The sequence below is a fragment of the Coregonus clupeaformis genome, chromosome 25 (genome assembly GCF_020615455.1).
Source record: "Coregonus clupeaformis isolate EN_2021a chromosome 25, ASM2061545v1, whole genome shotgun sequence".
Taxonomy (NCBI): domain Eukaryota; kingdom Metazoa; phylum Chordata; class Actinopteri; order Salmoniformes; family Salmonidae; genus Coregonus; species Coregonus clupeaformis.
The window spans coordinates 20,686,210-20,711,230 of record NC_059216.1 but is presented as its reverse complement, the minus strand read 5'-3'; the positions used below and the strand labels follow the sequence as shown (position 1 = coordinate 20,711,230).

General features: G+C 43.7%; 1 protein-coding gene across 6 annotated transcripts in view; it reads right to left on the bottom strand.

The window, feature by feature from the left end:
• smoc1 (SPARC related modular calcium binding 1) overlaps positions 1–25,021 on the bottom strand; it is a 206,994-nt gene that overhangs the window by 150,944 nt on the left and 31,029 nt on the right. For 5 of the 6 annotated variants that reach the window (XM_041847373.1, XM_041847377.1, XM_041847378.1 and 2 more), the window contains exons 2-5: positions 16,654–16,822; positions 16,409–16,492; positions 7,863–7,975; positions 7,562–7,661 (exon numbers count right to left, since the gene is read on the bottom strand). In XM_041847373.1, the coding sequence (XP_041703307.1) occupies positions 7,562–7,661; positions 7,863–7,975; positions 16,409–16,492; positions 16,654–16,822 (466 nt within the window). The remainder of the gene's footprint in view (positions 1–7,561; positions 7,662–7,862; positions 7,976–16,408; positions 16,493–16,653; positions 16,823–25,021) is intronic. The other variant, XM_041847376.1, reaches the window with a different exon arrangement.

Below are 25,021 nucleotides of genomic sequence, written 5' to 3'. Positions count from 1 at the left end.
AGAGGAATGAGGAGAGGGAGAGGAGAGGAGAGGAGAGGAGAGGAGAGGAGAGGAGAGGAGAGGAGAGGAGAGGAGAGGAGAGGAGAGAGAGGAGAGGAGAGAGGGAGAAGAGAGGAGAGGAGAGGAGAGGAGAGGAGAGGAGAGGAGAGGAGAGGGAGAGGAGAGGAGAGGAGAGGAGAGGAGAGGAGAGGAGAGGAGAGGAGAGGAGAGGAGAGGAGAGGAGAGGAGAGGAGAGGAGAGGAGAGGAGAGGAGAGGAGAGGAGAGGAGAGGAGAGGAATGAGGAGAGGAATGAGGAGAGGAGAGGAGAGGATTGAGGAGAGGCCTCCTTGCTCTATTTCTATTCACACTGAGGTATGCGCTCTTATTACGCACAACCAGGATGACAGATACACAGACACTATAAACGGATTTAAATAAACAGAACTTCTACCTCATGAGTCTTGCGAATGTTCATGTGCACTATAAACATCGCGCCCACTACGAGCAGGGTAAGAAATGGTTGGCTAAATGAAAATGTATCGTAGGCCTATCAAACACGAAACAGAAATGTCTACATGTTGCAATAAATGGTACGGGGGATGGAATGATGACACATTGGAAGGAATTGTTACATAGCAAAAGACCAGTAGGCCAATGCTAGTAATTGTTTCGTGTTGCCACATTGTTCGTGAGCTTGCAAAGTAAACAGTTCATATTCTTGATCAGCACATTTTTGGAGCTGCATATTTATTTATAATGGCAATCCTCTCTTCCTATATTTTGACGTTTGCGCTGCACCCGATCCTATCAGCAAACTGTTGTTGTTGTTTTTTCAGCGGCTGTCTCTGGCTGCGTGTAGAGTAATCCATGTAGCCTCTGTGCAAAACATGACAGAACCTGGCCAGATCATTTCAAGTCATCAGTCTCAATTCAAAGTCGAGTCCCGAGTCTTGAAGCTCCAAGTCCAAGTCAAGTCTCAAGTTATTTTTATTTTATATCAAGTCGAGTTTCAAGTCATCAAATTTGTAACTTGAGTCAGAGTCCAAGTCATGTGAATATATTTCAAATATTTCAGAACATGCATCCTGTTTAACCACAAGGCACTAAAGTAATACTGCAAAAAATAAATGTGGCAAAGCAATTAACTTTTTGTCCTGAATACAAAGTCTTATGTTTTGGGCAAATCCAATACAGCACATTACTGAGTACCACTCTTCATATTTTCAAGCATAGTGGTGGCTGCATCATGTTATGGGTATGCTTGTAATCGTTAAGGACTGGGGAGATTTTCAGGATAAAAAAGAAAAAATTGAGCTAAGCACAGGCAAAATCCTAGAGGAAAACCTGGTTCAGTCTGCTTTCCACCAGACACTGGGAGATTAATTCACTTTTCAGCAGGACAAAAACCTAAAACACAAAATCTACACTGGAGTTGCTTACCAAGAAGACAGTGAATGTTCCTGAGTGGCCGAGTTACAGTTTTGACTTAAATCTACTTGATAATCTATAGCAAGACCTGAACATGGTTGTCTAGCAATGATCAACAACCAATTTGACAGAGCTTGAATCCTTTTTTAAAAGAATAATGGGCAAATGTTGCCCAATCCAGGTGTGGAAAGCTCTTACGAGACTTACCCAGAAAGACTCACAGCTGCCAAAGATGCTTCTATAAACTATTGACTCAGGGGTGTGAATACTTATGTCAATTAGATATTTCAGTATTTAAATTTCCAATAAATTTGCAAAAATGCAGCGGACATGCTGCTTTTCTCCTGTAGTTCTTCGCTAAAAGCAATAGTGAAAGAGAAGTCGGATTTTCGCAATAAAATATAGAAATGATTCTGTTACAAAAAGTTTATTTGGTGAGTGTTTTGCATTGATCTGTGTCAGGTCTTGTGTAAACTGTTAGGGGCGAGCATGTAAATGCTATTTGAAGTGCAGATAATAGTCTAGTGATGTCAGGGAAGACTGGAGGTTTTAAATACGTAGCTCAACGTTATAAAAAAGACATGCAAAAGTTTGTTATTTTACTAAATTAAGTATTTCAAATGTCATGGTATATCCTCGTAGGTAACAGTGTCACGAGGATAATCTAATTTAATTCAATTATAATCTCATTTCATTTCATTATAACAAAGCTTTTTCAATTTCAAAATAGTTCTTTATAAAAAATATTTTAATATAATAAAATAATCACACTCAAGTAATCGAATACTAACGTTCGTTGGGATATCCGGATAACCGTGCCCATCCCTAACACAGACACACAGAGTGAAATAAATACCTTTACAAGAAACAATAATGAAGATATTGGACCTTATGCAGGACAAAAGGCGACCAGGTAGAGATTGTAAGATCTTACGTGGTTTTATCATATCGTACATTGCAGTAAATGCATTCCTAAAATACCAAATGATTTGTTCTTGGCCACGACTGGACATGTTTCCATGCTGGATTGTGATTGTTGTTGATGCTGATTGGAAGAATGAGAGAGGAGGATGCTGATTGGAGGAATGGGCAGGAAGGGGGCGTGGTGTAGAATGTGGAGCAGGTGAATCAAACAGAACAGAGACAGGGGTGCTGGTTCTTGTCTCAGTAGCCAGAGGTAAGCATGTGACCCCTTTCTGCTCCTAAATGTGGACCATGTGACCCCTTTATCCTCCTCTGTTACTCAGCAGCTCCTATTTGGCACTAGCCATACTGGGCTCAGTGAATGATCTCTTTCTCTCAGTGGGAAAATAACAGTCATTATCAGAAAGTGTTCCCATCCAGTTCCAGCATAGCTGTATCTCTTTGTCTGCCTCCCTGGCCTGCCTGCCTGCCTGCCTGCCTGCCAGCCTGCCAGCCTGCCTGCCTGCCTGCCTGCCTGCCAGCCTGCCAGCCTGCCTGATGCCTGCCTGCCTGCCTGCCTGCCTGCCTGCCTGCCTGCCTGCCTGCCTGCCTGCCTGCCTGCCTGCCTGCTGCCTAACATCTGATCAAGGGAGGTGAGAGGAGGGCTTTAGAGAGAGAGGCTTTCTGACTGACTGTGTAAAAAGAAAGAAACGGGAGATGAGAGGGGGTGAGGAGAGGAGAGGAGAGGGGGTGAGGAGAGGAGATGAGAGGAGAGGAGTGGAGAGGAGAGGAGAGGAGAGGAGAGGAGAGGAGAGGAGAGGAGAGGAGAGGAGAGGAGAGGGAGAGGAGAGGAGAGGAGAGGAGAGGGAGAGGGAGAGGAGAGGAGAGGAGAGGAGAGGAGAGGAGAGGAGAGGAGAGGGAGGAGAGGAGAGGAGAGGAGAGGAGAGGAGAGGAGAGGGAGAGGAGAGGAGAGGAGAGGAGAGGAGAGGAGAGGAGAGGAGAGGAGAGGAGAAGGGGTGAGGACAGAGAGGAATGAGGAGAGGAGAGGAGAGGAGTGCGGAGAGAGAGAGAGCGGAGAGGAGAGGAGAGGAGAGGAGAGGAGAGGAGAGGAAGGACACGGTTAGTCCTGAGATGGCAGCTGGAAACTCTCCCCCACCCCCAGAGACATTCTGGATTGAGTTCACTATGCCCCTCTAGTCACACTACATCTAGGATAGCACATGTATCTACAGTTGAAGTCGGAAGTTTACATACACCTTAGCCAAATACATTTAAAACCAGTTTTTCACAATTCCTGACATTTAATCCTAGTAAAAATTCCCTGTCTTAGGTCTGTTAGGATCACCACTTTATTCTAAGAATGTGAAATGTCAGAATAATAGTAGAGAGAATGATTTATTTCAGCTTTTATTTATTTAATCACATTCCCAGAAGTTTACATACACTCAATTAGTATTTGGTAGCATTAACTTTAAATTGTTTAACTTGGGTCAAATGTTTCGGGTAGCCTTCCACAAGCTTCCCACAATAAGTTGGGTGAATTTTGGCCCATTCCTCCTGACAGAGCTGGTGTAACTGAGTCAGGTTTGTAGGCCTCCTTGCTCGCACATGCTTTTTCAGATCTGCCCACACATTTTCTATAGGATTGAGGTCAGGGCTTTGTGATGGCCACTCCAATACCTTGATTTTGTTGTCCTTAAGCCATTTTGCTACAACTTTGGAAGTATGCTTGGGGTCATTGTCCATTTGGAAGACCATTTGCGACCAAGCTTTAACTTCCTGACTGATGTCTTGAGATGTTGCTTCAATATATCCACATATTTTTCCTTCCTCATGATGCCATCTATGTTGTGAAGTGCACCAGTCCCTCCTGCAGCAAAGCACGCCCACAGCATGATGCTGCCACCCCCGTGCTTCACGGTTGGGATGGTGTTCTTCGGCTTGCAAGCATCCCCCTTTTTCCTCCAAACATAACGATGGTCATTATGGCCAAACAGTTCTATTTTTGTTTCATCAGACCAGAGGACATTTCTCCAAAAAGTAAGATCTTTGTCCCCATGTGCAGTTGCAAACCGTAGTCTGACTTTTTTATGGCGGTTTTGGAGCAGTGGCTTCATCCTTGCTGAGTGGCCTTTCAGGTTATGTCGATATAGGACTCGTTTTACTGTGGATATAGATACTTTTGTACCATTTCCTCCAGCATCTTCACAAGGTCCTTTGCTGTTGTTCTGGGATTGATTTGCATTTTTTGCACCAAAGTACGTTCATCTATAGGAGACAGAACGTGTCTCCTTCCTGAGCGATATGACGGCTGTGTGGTCCCATGGTGTTTATACTTGCGTACTATTGTTTGTACTGATGAACGTGGTACCTTCAGGCATTTGGAAATTGCTCCCAAGGTTGAACCAGACTTGTGGAGGTCTACAATTTATTTTCTGAGGTCTTGGCTGATTTCTTTTGATTTTCCCATGATGTTAAGCAAAGAGGCACTGAGTTTGAAGGTAGGCCTTGAAATACATCCACAGGTACACCTCCAATTGACTCAAATGATGTAAATTAGCCTATCAGAAGCTTCTAAAGCCATGACATCATTTTCTGAAATTTTCCAAGCTGTTTAAAGGCACAGTCAACTTAGTGTATGTAAACTTATGACCCACTGGAATTGTGATAGAGTGAATTATAAGTGAAATAATCTGTCTGTAATCAATTGTTGGAAAAATGACTTGTGTCATGCACAAAGTAGATGTCCTAACCGACTTGCCAAAACTATAGTTTGTTAACAAGACATTTGTGGAGTGGTTGAAAAACAATTTTTAATAACTCCAACCTGAGTGTATGTAAACTTCCGACTTCAACTGTATATACACTACAGTATCATAGACGTCTACACTAAAAAAGTTGAAAAGTTTGGGGTCACTTAGAAATGTCCTTGTTTTCGATGAAAACATACATGAAATGAGTTTGAATAGGAAATATAGCAAAATGAATAGGAAATGTAGTCATTGACAAGGTTAGAAATAACGATTTTTTATGGAAATTATAATTGTCTCCTTCAAATTTTGCTTTCGTCAAAGAATCCTCCATTTGTAGCAATTACAGCCTTGCAAACCTTTGGCATTCTAGTTGACAATTTGTTGAGGTAATCTGAAGAGATTTCACCCCATGCTTCCTGAAGCACCTCCCACAAATTGGATTGGCTTGATGGGCACTTCTTAAGTACCATACGGTCAAGCTGCTCCCACAACAGCTCAATAGGGTTGAGATCCGGTGCTGGCCACTCCATTATAGACAGAATACCAGCTGACCGCTTCTTCCCTAAACAGTTTTTGCATAGTTTGGAGCTGTGCTTTGGGTCATTGTCCTGTTGTAGAAGGAAATAAGCTCCAATCAAGCGCTGTCCACAGGGTATGGCATGGCGTTGAAAAATGGAGTGATAGCCTTCCTTCTTCAAGATCCCTTTTACCCTGTACAAATCTCCCACTTTACCACCACCAAAGCACCTCCAGACCATCACATTGCCTCCACCATGCTTGACAGATGGCACTCCTCCAGCATCTTTTCATTTGGTCTGCGTCTCACAAATGTTCTTCTTTGTGATCCGAGCACCTCAAACTTCGATTAGTCTGTCCATAACATTTTTTTCCAATCTTCCTCTGTCCAGTGTCTGTGTTCTTTTGCCCATCTTTTCTTTTTATTGGCCAGTCTGAGATACGGCTTTTTCTTTGCAACTCTGCCTAGAAGGTCAGCATCCCGGAGTCGCCTCTTCACTGTTGACGTTGACTGGTGTTTTGCGGGTACTATTTAATGAAGCTGCCAGTTGAGGACCTGTGAGGCGTCTGTTTCTCAAACTAGACACTCTAATGTATTTGTCCTCTTGCTCAGTTGTGCACCGGGGCCTCCCACTCCTCTTTCTATTCTGGTTAGAGACAGTTTGCGCTGTTCTGTGAAGGGAGTAGTACACATCTATGAGATCTTCAGTTTGTTGACAATTTCTCGCATGGAATAGCCTTCATTTCTCAGAACAAGAATAGACTGACGAGTTTCAGAAGAAAGTTATTTGTTTCTGGTCATTTTGAGCCTGTATTCGAACCCACAATTGCTGATGCTCCAGATACTCAACTAGTCTCAAGAAGGACAGTTTTTTTGCTACTTTAATCAGCACAACAGTTTAAAGCTGTGCTAACATAATTGCTAAATGGTTTTCTAATGATCAATTAGCCTTTTAAAATGATAAACTTGGATTAGAAAACACAACGTGCCATTGGAACACAGGACTGATGGTTGCTGATAATGGGCCTCTGTACGCCTATGTAGATATTCCATAAAAAAATCTGCCGTTTCCAGCTACAATAGACATTTACAACATTAACAATGTCTACACTGTATTTCTGATCAATATGATGTTATTTTAATGGACAAAAAAAAATTGCTCTTTTTTTTTTCAAAAACAAGAACATTTCTAAGTGACCCCAAACTTTTGAACGGTAGTGTCCAGTGGTAGCCTACACACTTCCAACTGTCTGTTCATCTGTTAAATTCTACTGCGCTCACGTTTCAGATGCGCAAAATACTTGAAATAGTAGCCTATCTAATAGGTCCAATTTAAATGAGAGATGCGCATTGGGGGGCAATTTGTAGTAGGCTAAAGCTTCTTTGGAAATATGAAGCCATCATGGCCAGAAAAGGTGAGGAATTTATTCTGCAATGGCTATGAAAATATGTATTGTGTTTATACATTTACATATTGTTATGTATACACCCTACCATGCAGTACAGTGAGTGGCAGGTCATACACATAATGATCCTGATCCTAAAACCATAGTCTCACTCAGCGCATGCACTACCCCTCTTTCACTGTAGAAGTAATCCCATGTTTTCTATCTACAAACCATAGTCACTCAGACTGAGACACGGACCACGTTGACCATCCATCTCACTCTGGCATCGCACATATACACTTTAGTTGTGTACTGTAGAAAAGCTCTACCAAAGGTGAGCAGTACTCCTGTGCCTAAACTCTAACGGTACCTGAACACCCAGCCCTGCCCCTAATCTCTAACGGTACCTGAACACCCAGCCCTGCCCCTAAATTCTAACGGTACCTGAACACCCAGCCCTGCCCCTAAACTCGAACAGTACCTGAACACCCAGCCCTGCCCCTAAACTCGAACAGTACCTGAACACCCAGCCCTGCCCCTAATCTCTAACGGTACCTGAACACCCAGCCCTGCCCCTAAACGCTCAAGGTACCTGAACACACAGGGGTCCTGTTGTGCACGGAGGAGCCGCTGACTGGTTTTCCGTCGGTGGTGACGCACCAGCAGTATCCTGTCAGAGTGTGACACTGCACCTGTAGAGAGCAGAAAGGAAGACGTATAGTGGAGGGTTCATGAAGACAATGGGTGTCCCAAAATGCCCAGGGTTTTCAGAAAAAAAGCAGAGAAAGTCTCCTACAACTATAATTCCTCCAACCGGGATTTCTGGTTTTCTGGAAAGTTTCCGGGGTTTTGCAATTGGCTCCCAGAGATGAACACTCCTGAGAGACACAGACCTGGGCGAAGGTTCCGTCCTCGTTGCATTCTGGGATGAAGATGGACTCCTGAGGTCTCTTAGACTGCTCCAGAGCCTGATTCCTCTCCACCCTGCACTTAGACTGGCCTCCATCTGAAATACAACCACAAGGACAGGTATACTGTACCTGTATTTATTCACTGTCACAGCATTCAAACTATAGGTACACCTGCCCTGCATTCACTGTCACAGCATTCACAACCAGAGGACATGTATACAGATGTAGGACCTTAATTTGATCAGTCTTTAATTGCTCTGAATTTTGAAAACATGTATTGTATTTGAGTTTTAAAAAGGCTTCTAAAGTTTGTTAAATCCACTTTGACATTTTAGACTTGATTTGCCCTAACGAAAAATGTATAAACCCCTACAAAAAATTTCAATTAATTATAATCCACATAATAATTCACATTTCGTGTTGCTGCAAGATTATTTTCCTGCTGTAACAAACTGGCTAAAATTAACATCCTGTATCTGTACTTGCATTCACTGAAACAACATCCCAACCCACTGGCTCGCCTCACAATACACGCTCTCTGTGCACCTACTTTATACTGGAAGGACAAAATACTCAACGCTTCATTTGACAGCACATTCCAGACGCTTAAAAACATAGTGGGCGATTCCACGCCAGCATGGCCCGAAAATATATCTTTGGTATCACAGATTGTTCTGTAAATTCTCACATGAAAAACTTCACTAGGAGGAAAAATGTTAAACATGCCTTTTTACATTATCCAGAGCGACTTACAAATTGGTGCGTTCACCTTATGATAGCCAGTGGGACAAGCACTTTACAAAAAAAATTTTTTTATATATATATATTTTATTTATTTATTTATTTTTATATATATTTTTTAAATTATTATTATTTTATTATTTATTTTTTATTATTGTTTTTATTATTATTTATTTTTAAATTCATGATGAAAATGTTTTAAGCGCTTTTTTAGACCTATACATGCTTCCTGTTAGATCACATGATCCGTGAACCGTACATGGCGCAAACTACATCTTGGTTTCATTATACTCCTTATAGTGTGCTCTAAAATATGGAGTATATCTCAGGAATTTTGAAAGATGGGACAATCTCTACTTTCTTAATATTAACAGCATTTGAAAATATATATTTTGATAGTCCAGGGGTCTTCAACCTTTTCTTGCCCAGGAACCCCCTCCCAGGCAAACCGGCGACCCAGGGACCCCCATCATACGTTAGCAAAACAATTGCTGTCTTGTTTTACATCAGGTGAATGATAGTGGCAAGGAGAAGTAATCAACATTTTAAGATGAATAGATTTGGTAGATAGTTTTTCATTATTTTGACCCCACATTATGATTGGAATAGGAAGTATAAACTCTATGTCAGTTTTTTTTTTTTTTTTTTGCTGATACTTTGGTCTACCCCTGTCTCCTTTTTAACATGGGGATGTATCAATGATACCATATTACTGCGAGATTCTTTATGGCAAGTTCTAAAATCAGATCTGCAAACGTTCCTAACTTCACTGACGTGTCTTCAAATATGCAAAACATAGCATTCTACAGAGAAATATCATTTCAAGGATTCTTGAAAGACGGGACAATCTATACTTTTCGAATAAATATATTTTTCTTAATATTAACAACATTTCAAATATATATTTTGACCAGAGTATCAGCTGTCCCACCATGTAAAGGAACAACCTTATAATTCTTCAATTTTTTTTCATAAAATGCAACTAACTGGATTTATGTCAACGCCGCCAGACACCATAAAATGCTTTTTATTTGTACATTTATTGTTCAACAAGTGTTTAAAGGCCATGATTGTTAATTTCTAATATTAGATTATTCAAATATGTGATACAAATCTCCACACATATTTTTTCATGTATTTTTATAACTCCACATAATGCCCCAGGGCTAATTTCGTTAGCATTTTGGCATGTTTTTTGTAATATTTAAAAAAAAACATAAAACAACATTTATAAAGCAAACGTTATCCCTTACGTCTAGCACAGGAATGTTGCCAAACAGTGATTAAAATATTTTTTTACGAATATTGATTCAAAAATGTATCGTAAGAGGGTTATCAGTGACGGAGTTGACAAGCCCCTAACGGAGTTGATACCAAATACACACATTCAATACAAACATTTGTAAAATATAGAAAAATGATTCATTTGAAAATCCCCAATAAAAACATAACAATTTTATCAGATCTTACAGCACTCTGACGGAGTTGACGTTAGACAAAAATCTGACTGAGTTTATGTTTTACGGAGTTGACAAAAATTTCATTTTTCTTCTTCATTCAAGTGGTATACACAGTAGCAATTTAGTTTCTCCTCAGTTGCTTCATGACTCTTAAACCTAATTAAAATAAACATATTTGAACCTAAATACATATCCTATCTTAATCTATCATGGAGCTGGAGTTGACAGTTTATGGTTGTGACCATGGTGATTTCAATATTGGGGTTTTTAAATCTATCAAAATAACTTTACAGACCATGAGTGGTCATTTAAAGTACCAGTCAAAAGTTTGGACACACCTACTCATTCAAGGGTTTTCTTTATTTTTACTATTTTTTACATTCTAGAATAATAGTGAAGACATTAAATCTATGAAGTAACACATATGGAATCATGTAGTAACAAGAAAAGTGTTAAACAAATCAAAATATATTTTATATTTGAGATTCTTCAAATAGCCACCCTTTGCCTTTATGATAGCTTTGCACACTCTTGGCATTCTCTCAACCAGCTTCACCTGGAATGCTTTTCCAACAGTCTTGAAGGAGTTCCCACATATGCTGAGCACTTGTTGGCTGATTTTCCTTCACGTCCGACTCATCCCAGACTATCTCAATTGGGTTGAGGTTGGGGGATTGTGGAGGCCAAGTAAAATAGCCCTTACACAGCCTGGAGGTGTGTTGGGTCATTGTCCTGTTGAAAAACAAATGATAGTCCCACTAAGCCCAAACCAGATGGGATGGCGTATCGCTGCAGAATGCTGTGGTAGCCATGCTGGTTAAGTGTGCCTTGAATTCTAAATAAATCCCAGACAGTGTCACCAGCAAAGCACCCCCACACCATAACACCTCCTCCTCCATGCTTTACGGTGGGAACTACACATGCGGAGATCATCCATTCACCCACACCCCGTCTCACAAAGACACGGCAGTTGGAACCAAAAATCTCAGATTTGGACTCCAGACCAAAGGACAAATCTCCACCGGTCTAATGTCCATTGCTCGTGTTTCTTGGCCCAAGCAGGTCTCTTTTTCTTGTTGGTGTCCTTTAGTAGTGGTTTCTTTGCAGCAATTCGACCATGAAGGCCTGATTCACATAGTCCCCTCTGAACAGTTGATGTTAAGATGTGTCTGTGACTTGAACTCTGTGAAGCATTTATTTGGGATGCAATTTCTGAGGCTGGTAACTCTAATGAACTTATCCTCTGCTGCAGAGGTAACTCTGGGTCTTCCTTTCCTGTGGCGGTCCTCATGAGTCAGTTTCATCATAGCGCTTGATGGTTTTTGTGACTGCCCTTGAAGAAACTTTCAAAGGTCTTGAAAGTTTCCGTATTGACTGACCTTCATGTCTTAAAGTAATGATGGACTGTCATTTCTCTTTGCTTATTAGAGCTGTTCTTGCCTAAATATGGACAGTCTTTTACCAAATAGGGCTATCTTCTGTATACCCCCCCGCCTTGTCACAACACAACTGATTGGCTCAAACGCATTAAGAAGGAAAGAAACTCCACAAATTAACTTTTAAGAAGGCACACCTGTTAATTGAAATGCATTCCAGGTGACTACCTCATGAAGCTGGTTGAGAGAATGCCAAGAGTGTGTAAAGCTGTCATCAAGGCAAAGGGTGGCTATTTGAAGAATCTCAAATATAAAATATATTTTAATTTGTTTAACACTTTTTTGCTTACTACATGATTCCATATGTGTTATTTCATAGTTTTGATGTCTTCACTATTATTCTACAATGTAAAAAATAGTAAAAAATAAAGAAAAACCCTGGAATGAGTAGATGTGTCCAAACTTTTGACTGGTATTGTAATGGTATAACTGACCCTGCTAATTCCTGATTAATTTAGTATTTTAGACAAATCGGACAAAGTTGACCAAATCTCCGGACACATCTTTTAGGAATCAGTTTTGAGAGAAATATTATTTAAAGTCACAGAGGGCTATTGCAAGATAGATCCTTTTTCATAAGATCCTTTTTCAGTTAATATACATTATTGACAGTTTCTTTCAATTTAAACAGTTTTTTGGAGAGTTAGAAATGTGGATCCTTTGCTCCGGACAAGGGCATTTCCGAGCATAGAGCTGACATGGAAATGAATAATATCAAAAATATTTTTTGCATTCCCAAAACAAATATTTCCCCTTATAAAAATCCCTTAAATGTAATTTTTTAATTCAAATAATTTAACCAAATATGTCTTTATTTTACTATTTAAAAAATGTTGCCCTGCCAGACAAGGAATGTCGCGACTTTCAAGAATCCCAAATCTATATTCTGAAATAAAATGTTTGACATTAATTTATTCAACATAAAAAATATTATTATTCAGGGCCTCCCGAGGCGCAGCGGTCTAAGGCCAAGCGGTCTAAGGTGCAGCGGTCTAAGGTGCAGCGGTCTAAGGCCAAGCCGTCTAAGGCGCAGAGGTCTAAGGCACTGCATCGCAGTGTTTGAGGTTAGATCCCAGGCTGTATCGCGACCGGGAGACCAATGAGGCGCCGCACAACTGGGCCAGTGTCGTCCAAGTTTGGCCAGCAGGGATGTCCTTGTCCCATTGCGCTCTAGCGACTCCTTGTGGTGGTCCGGGTGCATGCACGCTGACTTCGGTCGCCAATTGTACAGTGTTTCCTCCGACACATTTGTGCGGCTGGCTTCCGGGTTAAGCAAGCAGTGCGGCTTAGCAGGGTCGTGTTTCAGAGGACGCATGGCTCTCTCCCGAGTCTGTACGGGAGTTGCGGTGATGGTACAAGACTTTAACTACCAATTGGATATCACCAAAAAGTGTAAATAATAATATTATTATATATATCTCAAAAGTCTCCTTTTTGATAACATCACATTTCCAGAGTGGGCTCTGTTACTTTTGAAGAAATGATGTCCGTGAGAAAAAACAAAACAATGTTTGTTGTCTAAAGTAACATCTTTGATTTTGTAATATCGCAAACTGATGTGGCAGTTTCACCACTATGGACTCCAGCTTTAAAGGGATCCTGCTGCTTTCAAGATTTAGGTCGTTTATCTACTTCCCCAGTCAGACAAACTCATCAATACCATTTGTATGTCTCTGCGTGCAGTTTGGAGATGATTGAAGTTAAGATATTGTAACGCAAGAGAACAGTACAGCTGCCAGCTCCTCTCAAAGCAGGGAAATAGACCTACAGTTGAAGTCGGTAATGTACCTACACCTTAGCCAAATATATTTAAACTCAGTTTTTCACAATTCCTGACATTTTATCCTAGTAAAAATTGATTGTCTTAGGTCAGTTAGGATCATCACTTTATTTTAAGAATGTGAAATGTCAGAATAATATTAGAGAGAATGATTTATTTCTGCTTTTTGTTCTTTCATCACATTCCCAGTGGGTCAGAAGTTTACATACACTCAATTATTATTTGGTAGCATTGCCTTTAAATTGTTTAACTTGGGTCAAACGTTTCGGGTAGCCTTCCACAAGCTTCCCACAATAAGTTGGGTGAATTTTGGCCCATTCCTCCTGACAGAGCTTTTTTATTTTATTTTATTTTATTTATTTCACCTTTATTTAACCAGGTAAACCAGTTGAGAACAAGTTCTCATTTACAACTGCGACCTGGCCAAGATAAAGCAAAGCAGTGCGATAAAAACAACAACACAGAGTTACATATGGGGTAAAACAAAACAAAGTCAAAAAATAATAATAATAATAATAATAATATACAACAGAAATACATATATATACAGTGTGTGCAAATTTAGCAAGTTATGGAGGTAAGGCAATAAAATAGGCTATAGTGCAAAATAATTACAATTAGTATTAACACTGGAATGATAGATGTGCAAGAGATGATGTGCAAATAGAGATACTGGGTACAAATGAGCAAAATAAATAACAATATAGGGATGAGGTAGTTGGGCGGGCTAATTTCAGATGGGCTGTGTACAGGTGCAGTGATCGGTAAGGTGCTCTGACAACTGATGCTTAAAGTTAGTGAGGGAGATAAGTGTCTCCAGCTTCAGAGCTGGTGTAACTGAGTCAGGTTTGTAGGCCTCCTTGATCGCACACGCTTTTTCAGTTCTGCCCACAAATTTTCTATAGGATTGAGGTCAGGGCTTTGTGATGGCCACTCCAATACCTTGACTTTGTTGTCCTTAACATTTTACATTTACATTTTAGTCATTTAGCAGACGCTCTTATCCAGAGCGACTTACAGGAGCAATTAGGGTTAAGTGCCTTGCTCAAGGGCACATTTACGTCATTTAGCAGACGCTCTTATCCAGAGCGACTACAAATTGGTGCAGTCACCCTATAGCCAGTGGGATAACCACTTAAGCCATTTTGCCACAACTTTGGAAGTATGTTTGGGGTCATTGTCCATTTGGAAGACACATTTGCGACCAAGCTTTAACTTCCTGACTGATGTCTTGAGCTTCAATATATCCACATATTTTTCCTTCCTCATGATGCCATCTATGTTGTGAAGTGCACCAGTCCCTCCTGCAGCAAAGCACCCCCACAGCATGATGCTGCCACCCCCATGCTTCACGGTTGGGATGGTGTTCTTCGGCTTGCAAGCGACCCCCTTTTTCCTCCAAACATAATGATGGTCATTATGGCCAAACAGTTCTATTTATGTTTCATCAGACCAGAGAACATTTCTCCAAAAATGAAGATCTTTGCCCCCATGTGCAGTTGCAAACCATAGTCTGGCTTTTTTATGGCGGTTTTGAAGCAGTGGCTTCTTCCTTGCTGAGTGGCCTTTCAGGTTATGTCGATATAGGACTCGTTTTACTGTGGATATAGATACTTTTGTTCCTGTTTCCTCCAGCATCTTCACAAAGTCCTTTGCTGTTGTTCTGGGTTTGATTTGCACTTTTCGCACCAAAGTACGTTCATCTCTAGGAGACAGAACGCGTCTCCTTCCTGAGCGGTATGACGGCTGCGTGGTCCCATGGTGTTTATACTTGCGTACCATTGTTTGTACAGATGAACGTGGTACCTTCTGGCGTTTGGAAATTGCTCCCAAAGATTAACCAGACTTGTGGAGGTCTACAATTTTTTTTCTGAGGTCTTGGCTGATTTCTTTTGATTTTCCCATGATGTCAAGCAAAGAGGCACTGAGTTTGAAGGTAGGCCTTGAAATGCATCCACAGGTACACCTCCAATTGACTCAAATGATGTCAATTAGCCTATCAGAAGATTCTAAAGCCATGACATCATTTTCTGGAATTTTCCAAGCTGTTTAAAGGCACAGTGAACTTAGTGTATGTAAACTTCTGACCCACTGGAATTGTGATACAGTGAATTATAAGTGAAATAATCTGTCTGTAAACAATTGTTGGAAAATTTACTTGTGTCATGCACAAAGTAGATGTCCTAACCGACTTGCCAAAACTATAGTTTGTTAACAAGACATTTGTGGAGTGGTTGAAAAACGAGTTTGAATGACTACAACCTAATGACTACGACCTAAGTGTATGTAAACTTCCGACTTCAACTGTACATTGTAGGTCATTAACCAATCACAGCCCTCCTGTAGGATTGCAGATTCAGCAAATCACCAGCAGATCACATGGATCTGGGTTGGGCTTGAGTACAACAAGCTCTGTCCGCATTGTGGTTCCGTCCCAAATGGAACCTTATTCTCTATATAGTGCACTAGTTTGGACCAGCGCCCCCCCAAAGACAGAAATATTACTACTAGAGACAGACAGACAGACATAGAGACAGACAGACATACAGACAGACAGAGAGACAGACAGACAGACAGACAGACATACAGACAGACAGACAGACAGACAGACAGACAGACAGACAGACAGAACAAACAGACAGACAGACAGAGAGACAGACAGAGAGACAGCCAGGACAAACAGACAGACAGACAGACAGACAGACAGACAGAACAGACAGACAGACAGAGAGACATACAGGACAGACAGACAGACAGACAGACAGACAGACAGACAGACAGACAGACAGACAGACAGACAGACAGACAGACAGACAGACAGACAGACAGAGATAGAGACAGGCAGACAGACAGACAGCCAAAGAGACAGACAGGCAGGCAGGCAGACAGACAGACAGACAGACAGACAGGCAGACAGACAGACAGACAGACAGACAGACAGGCAGGCAGACAGACAGACAGACAGACAGACAGACAGACAGACAGACAGACAGACAGACAGACAGACAGAGAGACAGGCAGCCAAAGAGACAGACAGGCAGGCAGACAGACAGACAGGCAGACAGGCAGACAGACAGACAGACAGACAGACAGACAGACAGACAGACAGACCTTCCAGTTCCAGGTTCTTCCCCTCTGACACTGATGTTGGAGCAGCAGCTACTGGAAGCTGGTCAATCCTCACCGAGTTTTTACCTGAAACACCAAAGACCAGCCACAATGTGTATGTGTGTGTGTGTGTGTGTATGTGTGTGTGTGTGTGTGCACGTGTGTACGTGTCTGTGTGTGTGTGTGTGTGCTTTGTATAGCGCTCCTACACAATGTGTGTGTGTGTGTGTGTGGGTTCTCATCCTCACCTCGACATCGTCCGCGGTGTGCTAGCGTCAGAGAGCGGTCCTTGCAGCGCGCCCTCTGCAGGTCACAGCCGGTATCGTAGCTCCGCCCATCAGAGCCACACACCGGCTTGCCCTGTGTCCTGGAACAGATGATCCCACAGTGGGTCTCCCTGTCCCCTATCAGCCACTGCTGGGGAACACCACAGAATTACAATGAATAGAACGGGCTGGGCATCCCCATTCATGTCAATGACGCCATAATGGGTGGACTGGTCTGGCAGCCATTTTGAGTCTGTCCCATAGAGAACGATAGAGGCCTCTAGGGGCCAAAAGGCCATATTAGCACGGGCAGAGCCATTCAGGGCTTCCACCATTTTAATGAAGTCAACTGGGTGGGACTTCCAACTTCAGTGGCCAATCCCTCCTGGTGACCCTGTTGGAGTCATGTCCAACCGGGTCATCAGGAGGGATCAGCCAATCATCAGCCAATCATGAAAAAAAAATAATAATACTACTTCAAAATGGAGATAGCCTGAATGGCGCTGCCTATGCTGTCACAGATGCTATAGTGGCACAGATACAAAGATGAGTCCTCTATTTATCTCTATTGTCTGTCCCCATTGGGGCAAAGCAGGAAGTAAAAGCAGGAATTCAGTCTGCGCTTTATTAACATTCAACTCAACTGACATTCTATTTTTATGGGGAACAGCACTGTCACAGCCAACACGGTTAGGCCTGGAACAACACAGCCAACACGATTAGGCCTGGAGCAACACAGCCAACACAGTTAGACCTGGAAAGACACAGCCAACACAGTTAGACTTGGAACAACACAGCCAACACGGTTAGGCCTGGAGCAACACAGCCAACACAGTTAGACCTGGAACAACACAGCCAACACAGTTAGACCTGGAACAACACAGCCAACACGGTTAGGCCTGGAACAACACAGCCAACACAGTTAGACCTGGAACAACACAGCCAGCACGGTTAGACCTGGAACAACACAGCCAACACAGTTAGACCTGGAACAACACAGCCAACACGGTTAGGCCTGGAACAACACAGTTAGGCCTGGAACAACACAGCCAACACAGTTAGACCTGGAACAACACAGCCAACACAGTTAGACCTGGAACAACACAGCCAACACAGTTAGACCTGGAACAACACAGCCAACACAGTTAGACCTGGAACAACACAGCCAACACGGTTAGGCCTGGAACAACACAGCCAACACGGTTTGACCTGGAACAACACAGTTAGGCCTGGAACAACACAGCCAACACAGTTAGGCCTGGAACAACACAGCCAACACAGTTAGACCTGGAACAACACAGCCAACACAGTTAGACCTGGAACAACACATTAGGCCTGGAACAACACAGTTAGGCCTGGAACAACACAGTTAGACCTGGAACAACACAGCCAACAGAGTTAGGCCTGGAGCAACACAACCAACACAGTTAGACATGGAACAACACATCCTACACAGTTAGGCCTGGAACAACACAGCCAACACAGTTAGACCTGGAACAACACAGCCAACACAGTTAGACCTGGAACAACACAGCCAACACAGTTAGGCCTGGAACAACACAGTTAGGCCTGGAACAACACAGCCAACAAAGTTAGACCTGGAACAACACAGCCAACACAGTTAGGCCTGGAACAACACAGTTAGGCCTGGAACAACACAGCCAACACAGTTAGGCCTGGAACAACACAGCCAACACAGTTAGACCTGGAACAACACAGCCAACACAGTTAGACCTGGAACAACACAATTAGTCCTGGAACAACACAGTTAGGCCTGGAACAACACAGTTAGACCTGGAACAACACAGTTAGGCCTGGAACAACACAGCCAACATAGTTAGGCCTGGAGCAACACAACCAACACAGTTAGACCTGGAACAACACAGCCTACACAGTTAGGCCTGGAACAACACAGCCAACACAGGTAGGCCTGGAACAACACAGTTAGGCCTGGAACAACACAGCCAACACAGTTAGGCCTGGAACAACACAGTTAGGCCTGGAACAACACAGTTAGGCCTGGAACAACGCAGTTAGGCCTGGAACAACGAAGCCAACACAGTTAGGCCTGGAACAACACAGCCAACACAGTTAGGCCTGGAGCAACACAGCCAACACAGTTAGGCCTGGAACAACACAGCCAACACAGTTAGGCCTGTAAAAACACAGCCAACACAGTTAGGCCTGGAACAACACAGCCAACACAGTTAGACCTGGAGCAACACAGCCAACACAGTTAGGCCTGGAGCAACACAGCCAACACAGTTAGGCCTGGAACAACACAGCCAACACAGTTAGGAATGGAACAACACAGTTAGGCCTGGAACAACACAGCCAACACAGTTAGGCCTGGAACAACACAGCCAACACAGTTAGACCTGGAACAACACAGCCAACACAGTTATACCTGGAGCAACACAGTTAGGCCTGGAACAACACAGTTAGGCCTGGAACAACACAGTTAGGCCTGGAACAACACAGTTAGGCCTGGAACAACACAGCCAACACAGTTAGGCCTGGAACAACACAGCCAACACAGTTATACCTGGAGCAACACAGTTAGGCCTGGAACAACACAGTTAGGCCTGGACCAACAAAGTTAGGCCTGGAGCAACACAACCAACACAGTTAGACCTGGAAAAACACAGCCAACACAGTTAGGCCTGGAACAACATAGCCAACACAGTTAGGCCTGGAGCAACGCAGTTAGGCCTGGATTAACGAAGCCAACACAGTTAGGCCTGGAACAACACAGCCAACACAGTTAGGCCTGGAGCAACAAAGCCAACACAGTTAGGCCTGGAACAACACAGTTAGGCCTGGAACAACGCAGTTAGGCCTGGAACAACACAGTTAGGCCTGGAACAACACAGTTAGGCCTGGAACAACACAGTTAGGCCTGGAACAACACAGCCAACACAGTTAGGCCTGGAGCAACACAAACAACACGGTTCGACCTGGAACAACACAGCCAACACAGTTAGGCCTGGAACAACATAGCCAACACAGTTAGGCCTGGAGCAACGCAGTTAGGCCTGGAACAACGCAGTTAGGCCTGGAACAACGAAGCCAACACAGTTAGGCCTGGAACAACACAGCCAACACAGTTAGGCCTGGAACAACACAGCCAACACAGTTAGACCTGGAACAACACAGCCAACACAGTTAGGCCTGGAACAACACAGCCAACACAGTTAGACCTGGAGCAACACAGCCAACACAGTTAGATCTGGAACAACACAGCCAACACAGTTAGACCTGGAGCAACACAGCCAACACAGTTAGGCCTGGAACAACACAGCCAACACAGTTAGGCCTGGAACAACACAGTTAGGCCTGGAACAACGCAGTTAGGCCTGGAACAACGAAGCCAACACAGTTAGGCCTGGAACAACACAGCCAACGCAGTTAGGCCTGGAGCAACACAGCCAACACAGTTAGACCTGGAACAACACAGCCAACACAGTTAGGCCTGGAACAACACAGCCAACACAGTTAGACCTGGAGCAACACAGCCAACACAGTTAGATCTGGAACAACACAGCCAACACAGTTAGACCTGGAACAACACAGCCAACACAGTTAGGCCTGGAACAACACAGCCAACACAGTTAGACCTGGAGCAACACAGCCAACACAGTTAGATCTGGAACAACACAGCCAACACAGTTAGACCTGGAGCAACACAGCCAACACAGTTAGATCTGGAACAACACAGCCAACACAGTTAGACCTGGAGCAACACAGCCAAGGCAACACAGTAGTTAGGGTGGCACCGTGTTATGTATAGACCATCGTCCTCTCTTGAAATATACCTGCCCGGCAGACACCAGTAATATCCTAATTGTAATACACACCTTCCCAATCAGGTGAAGGTTGTGTATCCAGTACGTTCCAAGACAGAGCTGAGCTACTCTGCACATACAGCATGGATGGTAGCGCCCTGAATGCATGTATCCAAAATGGCACCCTATTTCCTACAAAGGGCCTTGGTCAAAAGTAGTGCACTTTATAGGGAATAGGGTGCTATTTGGGACACATCCAACGTTTTACATAAGGAAGGCTGGAGGAAGCAGACCTGTTAGCTGACTTGTCAATCTTCCTCTACTTTAGGCTGAAACTTTAGCGATCTTCAAAGCACCTCAAAATCAAACCATTGACAAACATTCTGTATAACGGGAGCCTTCCTCTCTCTCCTCTCCTCTCCTCTCCTCTCCTCTCCTCTCCTCTCCTCTCCTCTCCTCTCCTCTCCTCTTCTTTCCCCTCCTCTCTCCTATCCTCCTCCTCTCCCCTCCCTCTCTCTCCTCTCCTCTCCTCTCCTCTCCTCTTCTTTCCGCTCCTCTCTCCTATCCTCCTCCTCTCTCTCCTCTCCTCTCCTCTCCCTCCTCTCCTCCTCTCCTCTCCTCTCCTCTCCTCCCTCCCTCTCCTCTCCTCCTCTCCTCTCCTCCTCTCCTCCTCCTCCTCTCCTCTCCTCCTCTCCTCTCCTCTCCTCTCCTCTCCTCTCCTATCCTATCCTATCCTATCCTATCCTCTCCTCATCTAACTGGGGTTTCTCTCCTCCCCTTGACAGCCATAATAAACTGAAAGACATTGGTCCAGTAGATAAGCTTCCATAATTACCATATTGTTCTATTAGGTATAGAAGCGTGAAAATTGGCACACTTGTACAATTTTTCACGTTGAACAAAACCTGATATAGTGCCATTTTAGCAATGCCCCAGTCGGCCTGTAGCGCTACCTATAGGTCAATGATGAAAATGCATTTACCTGTATTGACGTTTTGGCTCATGGCTTTCACTGTGTTGGATCTACATGGCCCAAACATAGCTCAACATGTTTGTATTGGTTGGGGGTACACATTCAATCAACAACCAACACCATATGGCCTTTGTTTTTTCCTTTATGATCGCAACAATGATGAGAAATCGCAGCAACATTTTGATATTGTCACTTTCAAAGTGGTGCATTAAATACAAAGTTATCTTTTACAAGTTTACTGTTTTTAATTATATATAATATGATATTATAAACTGAGTATACGAAACATCAGGAACACCTGCTCTTTCCATGACATAGACTGACCAGGTGAATCCAGGTGAAAGCCATGATCCCTTATTGATGTCACTTGTTAAATCCACTTCAATCCGTGTAGATGAAGGGGAGGAGACAGGTTGAAGAAGGATTTTTAAGCCTTGAGACAATTGAGACCTGGATTTTGTTTGTGTGCCATTCAGAGGGTGAATGGGCAAGACAAAATATCTCAGTGCCTTTGAACGGGGTACGGTAGTAGGTACCAGGTGCACCGGTTTGCGTGTCAAGAAATGCAATGCTGATGGGTTTTTCACGCTCAACATTTTCCCGTGTGTATCAAGAATGGTCCACCACCCAAAGGACATCCAGCCAACTTGACACAACTGCGGGAAGCATTGGAGTCAACATGGACCAGCATACCTGTGGAATCCTTTCGACACCTTGTAGAGTCCATGTCCCGACGAATTGAGGCTGTTCTGAGGGTAAAAGGTGTTCTTAATGTTTGGTATCCTCAGTGTGTACTGTGTCACTAAAGAAATGTGACCGGAAACCTGCCCTGTACACGTCACTCTAAATCCCATGGGAATGTGACCGGAAACCTGCCCTGTACACGTCACTATAAATCCCATGGGAATGTGACCGGAAGCCTGCCCTGTACACGTCACTATAAATCCCATGGGAATGTGACCGGAAACCTGCCCTGTACACGTCACTATAAATCCCATGGGAATGTGACCGGAAGCCTGCCCTGTACACGTCACTATAAATCCCATGGGAATGTGACCGGAAACCTGCCCTGTACACGTCACTCTAAATCCCATGGGAATGTGACAGGAAACCTGCCCTGTACACGTCACTATAAATCCCATGGGAATGTGACAGGAAACCTGCCCTGTACACGTCACTCTAAATCCCATGGGAATGTGACCGGAAACCTGCCCTGTACACGTCACTCTAAATCCCATGGGAATGTGACAGGAAGCCTGCCCTGTACACGTCACTCTAAATCCCATGGGAATGTGACAGGAAGCCTGCCCTGTACACGTCACTATAAACCCATGGGAATGTGACAGGAAACCTGCCCTGTACACGTCACTATAAATCCCATGGGAATGTGACAGGAAGCCTGCCCTGTACACGTCACTCTAAATCCCATGGGAATGTGACAGGAAGCCTGCCCTGTACACGTCACTCTAAATCCCATGGGAATGTGACAGGAAACCTGCCCTGTACACGTCACTCTAAATCCCATGGGAATGTGACAGGAAACCTGCCCTGTACACGTCACTCTAAATCCCATGGGAATGTGACTGGAAGCCTGCCCTGTACACGTCACTCTAAATCCCATGGGAATGTGACAGGAAGCCTGCCCTGTACACGTCACTATAAATCCCATGGGAATGTGACAGGAAGCCTGCCCTGTACACGTCACTATAAATCCCATGGGAATGTGACCGGAAACCTGCCCTGTACACGTCACTCTAAATCCCATGGGAATGTGACAGGAAGCCTGCCCTGTACACGTCACTATAAATCCCATGGGAATGTGACCGGAAGCCTGCCCTGTACACGTCACTCTAAATCCCATGGGAATGTGACAGGAAACCTGCCCTGTACACGTCACTATAAATCCCATGGGAATGTGACAGGAAACCTGCCCTGTACACGTCACTCTAAATCCCATGGGAATGTGACAGGAAACCTGCCCTGTACACGTCACTCTAAATCCCATGGGAATGTGACCGGAAGCCTGCCCTGTACACGTCACTCTAAATCCCATGGGAATGTGACAGGAAGCCTGCCCTGTACACGTCACTCTAAATCCCATGGGAATGTGACAGGAAGCCTGCCCTGTACACGTCACTATAAATCCCATGGGAATGTGACAGGAAGCCTGCCCTGTACACGTCACTATAAATCCCATGGGAATGTGACAGGAAGCCTGCCCTGTACACGTCACTATAAATCCCATGGGAATGTGACAGGAAACCTGCCCTGTACACGTCACTCTAAATCCCATGGGAATGTGACAGGAAGCCTGCCCTGTACACGTCACTCTAAATCCCATGGGAATGTGACAGGAAGCCTGCCCTGTACACGTCACTCTAAATCCCATGGGAATATGACAGGAAGCCTGCCCTGTACACGTCACTATAAATCCCATGGGAATGTGACAGGAAACCTGCCCTGTACACGTCACTCTAAATCCCATGGGAATGTGACAGGAAACCTGCCCTGTACACGTCACTCTAAATCCCATGGGAATGTGACAGGAAGCCAGTGTACATGTTGGGATTTATAGTGTCACATTCCCATGGGATTTAGAGTGACGTGTACAGGGCAGGTTTCCTGTCACCAAGTCAATGTTATTTAGAAATCTCTCCAGATCTCAGTGAGGCCTAATGTTATTTAGAAATCTCTCCAGAGCTCAGTGAAGCCTGATGTTATTTAGAAATCTCTCCAGATCTCAGTGAGGCCTAATGTTATTTAGAAATCTCTCCAGAGCTCAGTGAGGCCTAATGTTATTTAGAAATCTCTCCAGATCTCAGTGAGGCCTAATGTTATTTAGAAATCTCTCCAGATCTCAGTGAGGCCTAATGTTATTTAGAAATCTCTCCAGAGCTCAGTGAGGCCTAATGTTATTTAGAAATCTCTCCAGAGCTCAGTGAGGCCTAATGTTATTTAGAAATCTCTCCAAAGCTCAGTGAAGCATAATGTTATTTAGAAATCTCTCCAAAGCTCAGTGAAGCATAATGTTATTTAGAAATCTCTCCAGATCTCAGTGAGGCCTAATGTTATTTAGACAAGAGTGACTGTTGGCTCTGGATGCACCTCAAATGGCACCCTATCCCCTATGGGTCCTGGTCAAATGGCACCCTATCCCCTATGGGTCCTGGTCAAATGGCACCCTATCCCCTATGGGTCCTGGTCAAATGGAACCCTATTCCCTTTCCATCGTGGACCTCTATTGGTAGACAAGTGGCTTCTGGGAAAAACAAGTGACATGGTCACTCTGTGCCATGCACTCAATCATGCAACAACATGCTAACATGCACATCTACCAAATCACTTCCACAGAGCAGGGGGGCTATGCAACAACATGTCATCTACCAAATCACTTCCACAGAGCAGGGGGGCTATGCAACAACATGTCATCTACCAAATCCCTTCCACAGAGCAGAGTGGCTATACACTTGCCTAAGAGGCTATGGGGGTGAACAGAAATGGCCACTAGAGCCAGACAAGAAATATAGTGAACATTAAAATAACTACCTGGTTAGAAAGAAGACACCCAGAAAAACATCCAGTCAACCAGTCA